The following is a 12,694-nucleotide window of genomic DNA, read 5'->3' as shown; positions in this document are numbered from 1 at the left end:
AGCCCAATGGCAGGGGCTCCCCCTCCTCCCTGCCCCTCCCCCCTCAGCCCAATGGCAGGGGCTCCCCCTCTCCCTCCCCCCTCAGCCCAATGGCAGGGGCTCCCCCTCTCCCTGCCCCTCCCCCCTCAGCCCAATGGCAGGGGCTCCCCCTCCTCCCTGCCCCTCCCCCCTCAGCCCAATGGCAGGGGCTCCCCCTCCTCCCTGCCCCTCCCCCCTCAGCCCAATGGCAGGGGCTCCCCCTCTCCCTGCCCCTCCCCCCTCAGCCCAATGGCAGGGGCTCCCCCTCTCCCTGCCCCTCCCCCCTCAGCCCAATGGCAGGGGCTCCCCCTCCTCCTGCCCCTCCCCCCTCAGCCCAATGGCAGGGGCTCCCCCTCTCCCTCCCCCCTCAGCCTAATGCAAGGGGCTCAGCTCCCCGCCGTGCTGAGGTCTCCTAGGACCAGGGCGCCACGATTCCCGCCAACGCTTCGCCTTCCCTCCTCCCCGCCGAATTCCACTCCGCCGCCGCAGTCCACACTGTCGTGACGACAGAGGGAAAGGGCGCCGTTTACCTATTTTTACGCCTTGCCGCAAAGTGACACCGCCGCTTGCTGCGGGCGAGAACTACAACTCCCAAGAGGCCCCGCGGCGTCATTTCGATTTTGAAAACGGTGATTCGCTTCTGCTCCCGCCCGCGAGGCGCCGCCGACGCTTTCAATAACGTCTGGAGGGTTACACTGGCAACACTACACAGAGCAACCCGCAGGCACACACACACAAACCGAAACCATTTCCGGGTCAGGGGTCACAGCCCGGGCGGTCATGTGATCGGAAGATGGCTGCCGGGCCGGGGGGCCTGTGAGGGAAGTGGCGGTTCCTGGTTCGAGCGCCAGCCCGGGGGAAGCGGGCCGGGGCGGCTCGGCTGGCGCTAGCGCCTGGCGTGGAGGAGGCCCCGGGCCGGGGGAGCAGCCCGGAGGGCCCGAGCTGGCGGGGCAAGAGCCGGCCCCTGCCCGTGTCCGGACTGGGGAGAGAACCGGCCCTGGGCGGGAGGCCGCCAGCGTGAGCGAGGAGCTGGCTGGGGGGGCCCGCCCCCGGCATCCCGGGGCGTGGGGGACCCGGTCCTTTGGGCTCGTGACTGAGAACCTGGGGTGGGGGGGAGAGGCTGAGACTGAGCCCCCAGGACTGCGGGAATTAGGGGTACCTGGAAAACGGCGTGAAGCTGATCTCTAGGGGTGCTGAGTGCGTGGCTGGGGCTGAGGAATAGTTGATCCCGGGGACTGAGAACCAAAAGAGATGGGGAACTAACTTGCCAGGCACCTTGGATGAGGAGGGCTGACTCCCTCCCCTCCTGCTCCACCCCCCAGAGACCTTGAGGTGGGAGGCCCTTAGCCCTGGACAGGGTTTGGGAAAGGAGGCAGTTCCTTTAGTGGCAGAAGGGATCCTTCTCTTGATGGGTTCTGGTTGATCTTTTCATTTTTGGGGTTGGGGGAAGGGTTCCCTTTTCCATGTCCTTTCATTCCACCTATAAATATGATCAGCGCCCCTGATGTGGTGGCTTTTACCAAAGAGGAAGAGTTTGAAGAGGAGTCATACAATGAACCATCCCTGCCCGAGGAGTACTCTGTGCCACTTTTCCCCTTTGCTAACCATGGTGCCAACCCCTGGTCCAAGTTTTCAGGCTCCAAGTTCACCAAGGACTTCATTCTCATCTCTGAGTTCTCAGAGCAAGTGGGCCCGCAGCCTTTGTTGACCATCCCGGATGATGCCAAAGTTTCTGGCACTTTTGATCTGAACTATTTTTCCCTCCGGATCATGTCTGTGGATTATCAAGCCTCCTTTGTGGGGCACCCTCCTGGATGCTCCTACCCTAAGCTAAACTTTGTGGAGGATTCCAAAGTGGTGTTGGGAGATTCCAAGGAAGGGGCTTTTGCTTATGTGCATCATTTAACTCTTTATGACCTTGAAGCTAGAGGCTTTGTGAGGCCTTTCTGCATGGCGTATATTTCAACTGACGAGCACAAAATCATGCATCAGTTTCAGGAGCTCTCTACGGAGTTCTCCAAAGCATCAGAGTGCTTAAAGACTGGTAACAGGAAAGCTTTTGCCAATGAACTTGAAAAGAAACTGAAAGACCTTGATTACACCAGGACTGTACTGCACAATGAAACAGAGATACAGAAGAAAGCCAATGACAAAGGATTTTATACAACCCAAGCCATTGAGAAAGCTAATGAACTGGCAAGTGTTGAAAAGTCCATTATTGAGCATCAAGACCTGTTAAAGCAAATCAGGTCATATCCTTATAGAAAACTGAAGAATTCTGATTTCCATCCATATGAGCCAGAGTGTGAACTGGATCAAGCTAACGCAAGCTTTGATCAAGACTCTACTACCGCTAACCCTGATGAGCCTGGTGAAATGCATCTTTATGCACGGATGCCATCTTACACCCCTAAACTCATCAAAGCAAAATCTGCCAAATGTTTTGACAAGAAGCTGAAAACCTTGGAGGAACTCTGTGATGTTTATTTTTTCACCCAAACTCTTGATCAGTTAAATCAAATAGAGAAAACATTTAGAGGTGATGTGTGCTACCTTTTGACAAATCAGATCTGTAAGGACCTTTTAAAGCAGCAAAGTATAACTAACTTTCTTTTTGAAGATAAGTCTGTTTTAGATGAAAAACCAGCTGAAAAACAGTACAGTGGTTGCCAGGGATCTAATCAAGACACTGTCAACACGAAGTGTTTGGAAGAATCTCCAATTCCTAAAGTGTTAATCAGCTTGGAATCTTACAAATCTAGTGTGGAGTCTGTACCTATCAAGATGGAGCAGGAAATTGAAGATTCCCAAGAACCAGGAGTGACTGAACCTATTGGTTTTGACCAGGAGAATTTGGAATACCTTGATGCAGACATTAAAGGGAGTATTAGTAGCGGTGAAAGCATTGAGGTTTTGGGAACAGAAAAGTCTGCTGCTATTCTGACAAAATCTGAGAGCCAGGCAAGTTTGCCTATCCACCCAAGTCCACAAGTGGTCAGGAGCAAGGCAGTCGGCAGAAGGACCATCAGTGAGGACAGCATTGAAGTCCTCAGCTTGTGTCCTTCGGAATCTTTAATCCCTGAAGATTTTAAAGCAAGCTACCCAAGTGCCATTAATGAAGAATCTTATGCAGATGATGAAGGCCGAGGTATTCACGTCAGCCCAAGTTTAAATCCGTCTAACGTTGAACAGATGGAAGGCAATTCTGAACAGGAGAAATTATTGCCAGTTGATTCTGCCTGTTGTATTGGGAAAGAGTCTCCAAACTTTTTAGAGCCTCTACCTGACCTCGCACATAAACATTTTGATGATGATGGTGTGGTCAGTATTCCACCACAGCCATTTCGGCAGGTGGATCAGGGATTTCATGTGAACTTCACAGACTGTTCTTCACATGATGACGTCTCAGGAGGACTCCTTTCATATGAACTTGATACGCATTACTTAAGCAGTAAAGAGGCCAGTAGAATTAGCCTGGATGACTACTCAGACTCCACAAGCTATGTGAGCAGTGCAGCATCCACATGTTCTGATAAGACTCCTTCTCCTGCTCATCCTCTCAGTCACTTTAATGAAAGGCACAAAAAAAAAGCTGGCCAGAATGCCTTGAAGTTCATTAGGCAATATCCCTTTGCTCACCCTGCAATATATTCTCTGCTCAGTGGAAGGACACTAATAGTGCTGGGGGAAGATGAAGCAATGGTAAAGAAACTTGTGACTGCTCTCTCCATCTTTGTTCCTAATTGTGGGGTGTATGCCAAGCCTGTGAAACACTGGGTCACTTCCCCTTTGAATATCATGGATTTTCAGAAGTGGAAGCTGATCGGACTGCAGAGGTAAACTAACAGAGATCTCCTTCAAACAGTAGATTCGTGGGCTGATGAATGTTAAGAGGTCCAAGCGAATAGTTCCTTTTTTGAGACCTCTTACATTAAAAAAGGAAGTATTGAAGGGGAATTGATACTGTAAGCAAACCCTCCCGCCTCTGTAGTCACTTTCATTTGGTGGGGTTTGTTGCTACACATTCTGTTTGTTAGGTGTACATGTGTGTCTGTATAAGGCAGTGGTCCCCAAACTTTTTATGTCACACCCCACCCAGGGGCCGGGAGCAGTGGGGGCCAGGAGCTGAAGCTGGGGTTGGGGCTGGAGTTGGTTTGCGCTCCCTCCCCGCCCCCTGTAGGGGCTGGCCCGAACCTGCTGCACCCCCCCCCCAGAATGTTCCTCTGTGCCCCACTACGGTGGCACACCCCACAGTTTGGGGACCACGGGTGTAAAGGGTGGTATTTCCTCCAATACTTTCCTTCCTAGAAATCCTTTTAAGTGTTAAACTTCCAGTGCATTCTGTTGGGTGTTAGCTATCAGATTCCTTTGAAAGTCAATGGGAAATCATTCAGCTAAAATACCAAAGACCCGCCCCATCTAGCAAAGCACTCAAGCAAGTGTATTGGTCCAGTGCTTTGCTGGAGCAGGGCCATAAGACTTTAAGGTGTTCCTTTGAATTCGTTCTTGTGTTCCCACTAGAGGGGTCGGAACCTCTTGGGTAAAAGTTTGCTTTTCTTCTAGCTGAAGTTTGTTTTAAACCGTCCTCCTTGTCACATGGGTCTTTAGTTTTCCATTACGTTTTTATTTAGAAATGTGCTTTCGATTAAATGAAAGGCCAGAACATCTGACCAACAGCAGTTGTTTGAGTTAGAGGGAAAGTGGCCTGCTTGTATCAGTGTATTAGCAACCTAACCTGGGTTAGGGTTAGGTGATGGGGAGAGATGCAGAAGTCCTGTTCTGAGCCCTGTGGTGATGTCTAAATACAGTGGAATGTGTTTAGGGTGAAACCGCACTGGCATGACAGGCACAAATTGCTCCATGTGCTGCAAGGTTCAAACGACAGTTTGGCTTATTGGGCAACTTCAGCTGTAGGTGAAGATATTCTATGGAAAAGCAGCACTGGAAGAGGGTTTCCCTGGGGCTGTAAGATATTTCTAAAATCTGATTATTCGCTTCTTAAAACGTACGGTATTACTTTGTTTGCTACTATATAAAACCAGCTATACAACAGTGCTCTTGCCTGCTGCATTTCCTACCTTTATAGAATGAAGCTGTGTTCTAGAAAGTTTGCACTGTCACTCTTGCCCACAGAGAATATAGATCAAAGTTTATAATGCTAAGAGTTTAGTTACAATAATTTCCACTAGAATAGGCAGTTTTTTAGCATAAAAAAAAAATCAAAATGCAGAAATCTGCCTGGTGAATTGTTTGTGCTTTTTTTGCTTTACCCAGAAGCTCTGAATTATTAAATCATCTTGAATGGTACATTTATTCAAACATCCATGTAAGTCAAAATGACAGTTCTTTAACTGTGCTACCAGTTACTACTGTGCTCTGGCTTTTGTGTCTGGGTTGAGATTAGAGTTTGGAGGGATGGCTAGTGCCCCCTGTTACAGATCAGCAACTCTTTCCTCTGGTATGAGGTTGGGGTGCACCTCTCCTGACAAGGTGACCTTAACCATGCAGAATTGGGAGCACTGGGCAGAGTTGTCTTAGGGTTATGATTATCTTGGTTAAATCACATACACTTGTTAGTCCTTGTTAGGTGACTGCTTGTTGTGAATGTCCTTTGACTTTGCATCTCCGCGAGAAAGGCCCAGACTCTGTAGTGGAACTCTCTTGTCTAAGGATTGTTTACAAGAAGTTTCTCTACAAGTAGAGTTTCATCAATATCAAAGCAACTATCTAGTAAAAATAATTCTGGGGGACAGGGGGCGCTGTTGGAAAGGGGACCCCTAAAGGCTATTCCTTCACTTCCAGTAGGGAACAGTTGTAGCAGTATTTGCGTCTGTTCACCAGCAATTTTTTCTTAGTTCTTGCATGCCCCTGGATAGTAGTGACTTGACTTCCTATCTACCACCTCTCCCGCTCCCCGCAGAATTCCTGTGTTTCCCTGCCAAAAAGCTGCCTGGGGAAGGGGGACTACCATAGGTGCAGGGTTTTTTGGGGGGATTGCCCCCCCTCAACAGAGGCGAGGCATGCAGGGTTATCCTCCGCCCCCCCCCTCCCCTCCCATTTCTGCAAGTGCAGAGCTGCCCAGCTGAAGGAAGGAGGCTACATCTCTGCTCCGCTGACTCTGCAGCTGAACGCTGCCTCCTGGGTCCTAGTGCTAGTTTTGCAATTCTTTTCTGTGCTGGGAGCCTTCCTGTTTCTTGTGCAGCAGTGAGTGCCTGAGGTGGGGGAAATGAGGGAAGGGGGGACCGAGGGGGTGGGGGAAAGAGGCAGTGGGAAGGAAGGCGGGGGGGTGGAACAGGACAGGGGCAGAGGAATGTAGGAGTGAGCGGAGAGGGATGGAGAAGAAAAGGGAATAGGGGAATCATGGGTGGGCAGCAGGAGCTCGGCATGCGGTATCCCCTTGGCAGCAGCTGTGGCTTCCCCGTTAAGCAGGCCCATCGAACCCTGAACCTGACAAGCCCTACCACCCTACAGCTGGACCCCTCTGATGAGCCCCACACCCCACTGAGCCCCAACCAGCTGCACCTGGACCGCCACCCCATCAAGCCCCACTCCGCCAGCACCCAGACCCCCCCGTCGAGCCCCAACCACCTTCACCCGGATCCCCTGCAGAGTCCCAATTGCCCCTGCACCCGGAACCCCACAATGAGCCCCTGTGCATCCAGATCTCCCACGGAGCCACCTGCACCCAGACTGCCCCACATAGAAACCGCTCACCCCACACCTGGATCCCCCCCACTAAACCTCTCCACACTTGGATCCTGCTGGGCTGAGCCTGCCCACCCACAACAGGTGCGCCTGGCACAGAGGGGCAGGGCCCCGAGATGTTTCTGGGGCAGGCCCAGCCCTTGCACTGTATCAGGGTCAGGTGCAGCCTCACGGCCAAGTCCTTATACTGCGGGAGATGGGGGCTTCAGGGTGATCTCCCACGTCAGTGCAGCCAGTGGCATGTGCTCCCCACTGCCATGCTGGAGCCACATTTATTTATTGACAAATACAATTTACAGAATTTTAAAATATTGTACACATCATTTTTTTTTTGGTGCAGAATTTTTAATTTTTTGGTGCAGAATTCCCACAGGAGTATTTCAGTGTAAGCCAAGGTTCACTGTGGACACCTTTAAAGGCTCCTCTACGTTCGATCTCTGCTACCAAATCCGAGTGACAAGTTTACTCTTAAAGATGATTGTGCTGTAGTTTATGAAACCTTTCAATCTAGTTTGTACAAACATCGTGTCTTTGTATCATCTGTCAGTGTTTCACAGCTTCCCTTGTGTTCCTTAGTATGCTGTATCTCTCTTCTCTTTTGCAGAGTGGTTTCCCCTGCTGGTGTTAATATGCTGCACTCCTTGAGTCGATACAGCCGGTACATCAGCATTCTGGATGCAGACAGTAAGACTCTACGCTGCCCCCTTTATAAAGGAACCCTGGTGCCCATGCTTGCTGATCACCGCACTCAGATCAAACGAGGCAGCACCTACTATATGCACGTCCAAAGTATTCTAACTCAGCTGTGTTCTAAGGCCTTCCTGTATGCCTTCTGCCATCACTTGCACCTTCCCATCAACGAGACAGAAACAGAGGAATCCATTGTGTCTCGCAGGATGAACTTTCTGAAACTTCATCTGGGACTTGTGAATGAAGATGTCAAAGTGGTACAGTACCTAGCAGAGCTGCTGAAATTGCAGTACATTCAGGAACCTGTCAGGGGTATTAACCCTGTGCTCAGATATGACTACGTTCCCAGCTTTTTGTACAAAATTTAGTATCATCTGGGCTGCCCTTCTATGGACTCTGATTTTGATGAAGATCATCTGTGCTTGACTTGGCTATTTACAAATAACTGATATATCGGGAAGAATGCAAAGCAGTCAACATATTTGCAAGCAAGAGTCTGCTGTGTAGAAAACATTGTGTCTGAAGGAACCTGATTTCTGTGAGACTCCCAGCAGCTGAGAACTGGATGTGTTGTACCCCAGCAAAGAAACGAGATCTAAAAATATTGGCCACTCCATCTTTATATGTTAAAGGGACACTGTCAACTTTTAAAAACCTTACTGAGAACACCATTCCTTTCATGTTCATGACGCAGTGAGGGTGGGAGAAGTCGGCTATCCTTGTGGGGTGACATCTGACGAGTAGTGTCCAGTCCCCTCAGTGCATGGTAACTTGTATGTTCAAGGTAAAACTTTGCATTTTCCTGGCGACATCAGCGTTGCTAGTGCATAGACAGGAGTAAAGTATGAGCCCTGGGGGTTTCGACTGTTTTATATATACAGCAAAATGCATTTGCCCAAGTGTGGGGGTGATATTGATCTCTATATATTAAAGCTTCCAAGCATGATGGAGGCTAAAAATTACCCGCCCACATGAAATAATTTACAGTGCCCCTTTGCATTGTCTGTGCTCGTTAATGGTTCATGGAATTGATTGTTGCTGAGCCTATGAGCTAGAGATCGAAGCATGTATTCTTCTGTTGACTTCTCAGCTTTGCTGGAAGACGAAAAGGTGTAAGGAGTCCTTCTGTGTCTTCAGACTGCACGGAGGCTCCCCCTTCGGTGCGAATGTAGAGCACTGTGCCTTGTTAATTTGCAGCATACTCTTTTCTTGATGACCTGGGGATGGGGAAGGAGACCTACAAGTCTTTAAAGCTTGCTAAGACTTTGCAGCACTGCTGTGGTGTAACCTTGAAGGAAATATGCTAGTTGAATAGCAATAAGGGCCCCTGTTGGTTGCTCTCTCAGAGTTTAGAGAACGAATAGTGCAACTCATCTGAAGCTGCACGCAAAGGGAGGGATGGGGACAAGGAGCCTCTTAGGGCAGGCACTCAGAAGAGATCTGGAATGAATGTTTTATCTTTTGTAGTTTTGTGTCGGGGGCTAGATTGCATTGGATAGGAAAATGAGTGTAGGCGTGGCGGCAGCAAGTGCTGCTGCTGGCTCTGTCTCACCACTCCAAGTTTATTTATTTTTAACGCCATGCCTTTGCAACTTCTCTACTACCTCTCCCATAGCATCCATTGGGTAGTTCTGGATGCCGCATGCAGTACTGCATTTCACTGAGCCTATTTGTTGGATATTGAGGACTTTCAAAGCTCCACCCACATTGCAAACTGTGCCAGAACCTTCATATTGCTTTTATGGTGGGTGCTGAAGGATTCATGCTCTGCTTTCGTCATGCATCTCTTCCATTGCCACCCCTTGGCTAGAGAGTACCTCAGTACATCCAATGCCAGCCCCCCAAGTTCTTTTACTTGAGAGAAAAGTCTTGGTGGAAAAGATCCCCTTGGTTTTATTTCTTTTTAGCACTGTTCTCATCTGATTCGGGGGGAACATAAGTTTTACTAGAGTAGCTGAAGTGTGTGTGTGTGTGTGTGTGTATTTTTTAAACCTCTGTCTAATGTGATTATGTGAGACAGTGCTGAAACTGAATGTATATTTCTCTAATGTACCAGAGGAAGCTGCAATGCAGAGTGTTGGGTTTGTTAGTGTATTTTAGATTCCATTGAAACTTGACGCGATGGCTGCGCTATTATGTAACATGCATCCCAAACAAAGAGAGGCTCCTTAGAGACATATTGCACTGAATGTTCCTAGCATCCATAGTGCTGTAACACTGACTCCTCGTCACACACAGAAACGTCTTTGAGGCTGTACTGAAGCAGGCCAGGGGGAAGCAATGGGGAGGGACGACTGTTTTAAGTGTTACTATCACAACTGATGGCTTACAGTGAGACCAGGTCAAACAGGAAATAGTGAGTTACCACAGGCTCACTAAAGTTGGCGGTTACCTGTGATTTTTAGCATGCCGTCAGGAGCCAGTGCAAAGTAGCCTTTTGCTGAAGGGTTGAGCAGTGTATGCATGTGTCACGTCAGCTTTACATGTTTCTGCACACCACACTGAAGAATTGTTTGCACATTTGAAAAGCGTGTTTAAAGAACTTCTCTTTTTCAGATTCTAAATGTGACTGCCTGTATGCAGCTACTGCATGTGAACTGGGTCTGCTAAGTGAAAGCTATTTTTATGCTTGTATAAAAACACTGTAATGTACTAGGTGACTGAAGCCACTGCTTGTTAAATCAAGGATGTGTCTTAATAACCTTAAGCCTAGACAAGATTCCAAGTAGAAAAAGAACAGCTGGGATCTTAAGTGAATAATGCAGGTAATATGATTGTCGTAACCTCTCTGCCTATTAATTGACCGAGTGGAAATATATTCATCTCAAGACCGCATCTTTGTACTGAAAAATAACCTGACGCTAATCGGGAGTGAGGAGGGTAAGACATACTTAAGTCCTGGGAGACTTTTGTCTCTCCCTAGCTGACAGCTCAGAGCAGTGGAGCAGGACTGGTGATGATTGCAGGATACAATATTATGGGACTTTCTAGTTACAGCAGCCTTCATCTGTACTTTGTTTAATCAGACTCCTAAGGTGGTGAATGAAGATTCTCATTTTTCTCTATGTGCAAAACTGCATCGGGGTCTAATGTTCTGCAAGGTGGGGTTAGCAACAGTTGGGCTTCCACCAGTCTCGCTCCTCTGAGCTACCTATCGCAATGCAATTCTTCTTAATTTCAGAATCTTCCCCCACTTTGGGGGTGATCCTGGACCATTTGACCGGCCCCTTTTGTTCCTGATTAAGAGAGACCCCTATGCTACACGCAACTTTTATTTGTTTTAACGTTGAGCGAGCAGTGCAGATAAACACACTTCAGGAAACAGAGGCTGTTCCACTGAAAGTAGGTAGGCACAGCTGGAGTGGATCTTAAACCTGAATTGGTAGATCCTTGTTGCTTGTGATTCCTTTTTCCTTTCATCCACAGTGAGGGGGAAAGCCTACGGAAGCCTGAACTGGCTGACGGTGGTTGGAAAGTTGAGACAACTCTTAGAAGTTGCCTCTCTTGATTGAAATCTTTCAAAGTCTATGGACTTACCGTATTGTAAGAATCCTTGCTTAGGCACTTTAAGACTTTACCTGGTCCTTAACCATGTTGCCTCAATACCTTCAGCTATCAGGAACCATTCGTTAATTAGGACCGTAATACTAATGGTCCCCACTGCTGATCCTGACATGCATGTTAGTAACTGGTTTACGCTGCAAAGGCCAAGGTAAGACACCAGTGCCTATTGAGAGTCAGCCACACTCTTTAGACCGGGCGTGGTACCAGACCCTGCTGGCTAGTGGCTGCTGCTGTACATTACTAAATGAGGTCTCTCCCTCTGAAAGCCTGCAGACCCAGTGTCGTATTGTGTTTCTGTGAGTGCCACCAGCATGCACCCCACGACACGTTGCATGGCTGGCTGTGGGTCCACTTCCTATTTTTGTGTTGTCTGTGTCAGGGAGACGTGGTTTGTAAGCCCCACATGAGAATTCATCAGAGCAAAGGTCTCCCGTGGCCTTCCATGACTAGCCAGGACAGCAGGTTGCAATTACTGTCCTCTAACTTCCCATGTTTGAAGATGTATTGTTGGCTTGCACTCTTAATTACCCTAGCCTCATGCTTTCAGATACAACAATTAGGATGGTCAGCCATACGGAGGGAGGTGATGTTAATTCTCTACCAGCTCTGTTTCTCCGAGAATAGTGCTCAGATTTACCTTAAGCCAGTAGCAATCATTTCTAAGCAGCTCAAGAGCTGTTTTGCCTTTAAACTAGAAGAGGGAAGCTCTGCCTGTGCTATGGCAATAGTAATAGATCACTTTTTAAGGGGTTGGACATGTGGCTGGGGTTTGAAAGCCTGTAGGACTGACTGAGGACTGTGCATTGCATGATGTTCTCGGTTTTCATTAGGCAGCGGACTCGGTGTGGTCAGAAAGCCTGATTGTGCAAGATACTGAGTGCCCAACTCATGTTCAGACTCAGTGCCTGGGAGCTTTGGGCCCCAAATGGATGGCAGGGGGCTGCTGTTGGGTTACAGCAGTTACAAAAGCCAACCGTCCCAGTGAAAAGCTAGAACAAGTGTTAGAACTGGAAATTCAGTGAGCTGTGAAGGAGGCTGGTCCTGAAATACAGAGCTCCTGTAGTCCACTGGACCCCGAGTGATTAGTGCTACGCAAGGGCTTATGTTGGCATAGCTTCGTCTCAGGGGTGTGAAAAATTACTTGGTCGACAGAAGAATTCTTCCGTCGACCTAGCTACTGCCTCTCAGGGAGGTAGGTTAGCTACAGCAATGGGAGAACCCCTCCCATTTGAGTAGTGTCTACACTGAATCACTATAGCTTTGCCACTGTAGTGTCTTAAGTGTAGACATAGCCTTAGCCAGCCAGCGACAGAGAAAAGACTGGACTGCCAAGACGTTTTAAAATGAGAGCCTAGAACCTGCTACCATAGCTTGAGAAATCATAAACCTATTACATACTGGTTGCTGAGAGATGCATTTTAGCTGGAAGGCAGAAGCACAGGGTATCTGGCCTCTGGGCAGGGTAGGTCAGTAGATGAATGGGGCTGGGCTAAGACCTGCCTTTGAGAGCGGTGAGTAGGCTGTGATGAATTCTCGTCTTATTTTAAAGCATCATATCTTATTACTGCATGTCAAGTTCCTTGTCTGTACCTGGGTACAGAGCACCTGCATCAATAGCTAGACCGAGTGTCACCTGGAAGAAATCCAAGCTGCATATTGTAATGTGTGTAGTGATGTAGGTGTGGCTGCACAAGAGCTTAACCGATGTTAACACCAA

General features: G+C 48.5%; 1 protein-coding gene across 1 annotated transcript; it reads left to right on the top strand.

Annotated features, from left to right (window-relative positions):
* The first annotated feature begins 786 nt into the window (after positions 1-786).
* Positions 787-12,582, top strand: SMCR8 (SMCR8-C9orf72 complex subunit). The gene is made up of 2 exons (XM_084640388.1): positions 787-3,854; positions 7,328-12,582. The coding sequence occupies exons 1-2, from the start codon at positions 1,507-1,509 to the stop codon at positions 7,779-7,781; spliced, it is 2,802 nt and encodes a 933-aa protein (XP_084496514.1). The 5' UTR covers positions 787-1,506; the 3' UTR covers positions 7,782-12,582.
* The last annotated feature ends 112 nt before the right edge of the window (positions 12,583-12,694 follow it).

This window comes from Lepidochelys olivacea, assembly GCF_965140295.1.
Source record: "Lepidochelys olivacea isolate rLepOli2 genome assembly, chromosome: 10".
NCBI lineage: Eukaryota > Metazoa > Chordata > Testudines > Cheloniidae > Lepidochelys > Lepidochelys olivacea.
The sequence above is the reverse complement of the archived record's forward strand: the minus strand, read 5'-3'. Positions and strand labels throughout refer to the sequence as shown.

What these genes read in the sequence shown, in the direction of transcription:
- SMCR8 (XM_084640388.1), top strand. Translation starts at nt 1,507, where the DNA reads ATGATCAGCGCCCCTGATGTGGTGGCTTTTACCAAAGAGGAAGAGTTT. An exon ending in AAGCTGATCGGACTGCAGAG is followed by an intron (nt 3,855 to 7,327) that starts GTAAACTAACAG and finishes TCTCTTTTGCAG; the next exon opens with AGTGGTTTCCCCTGCTGGTG.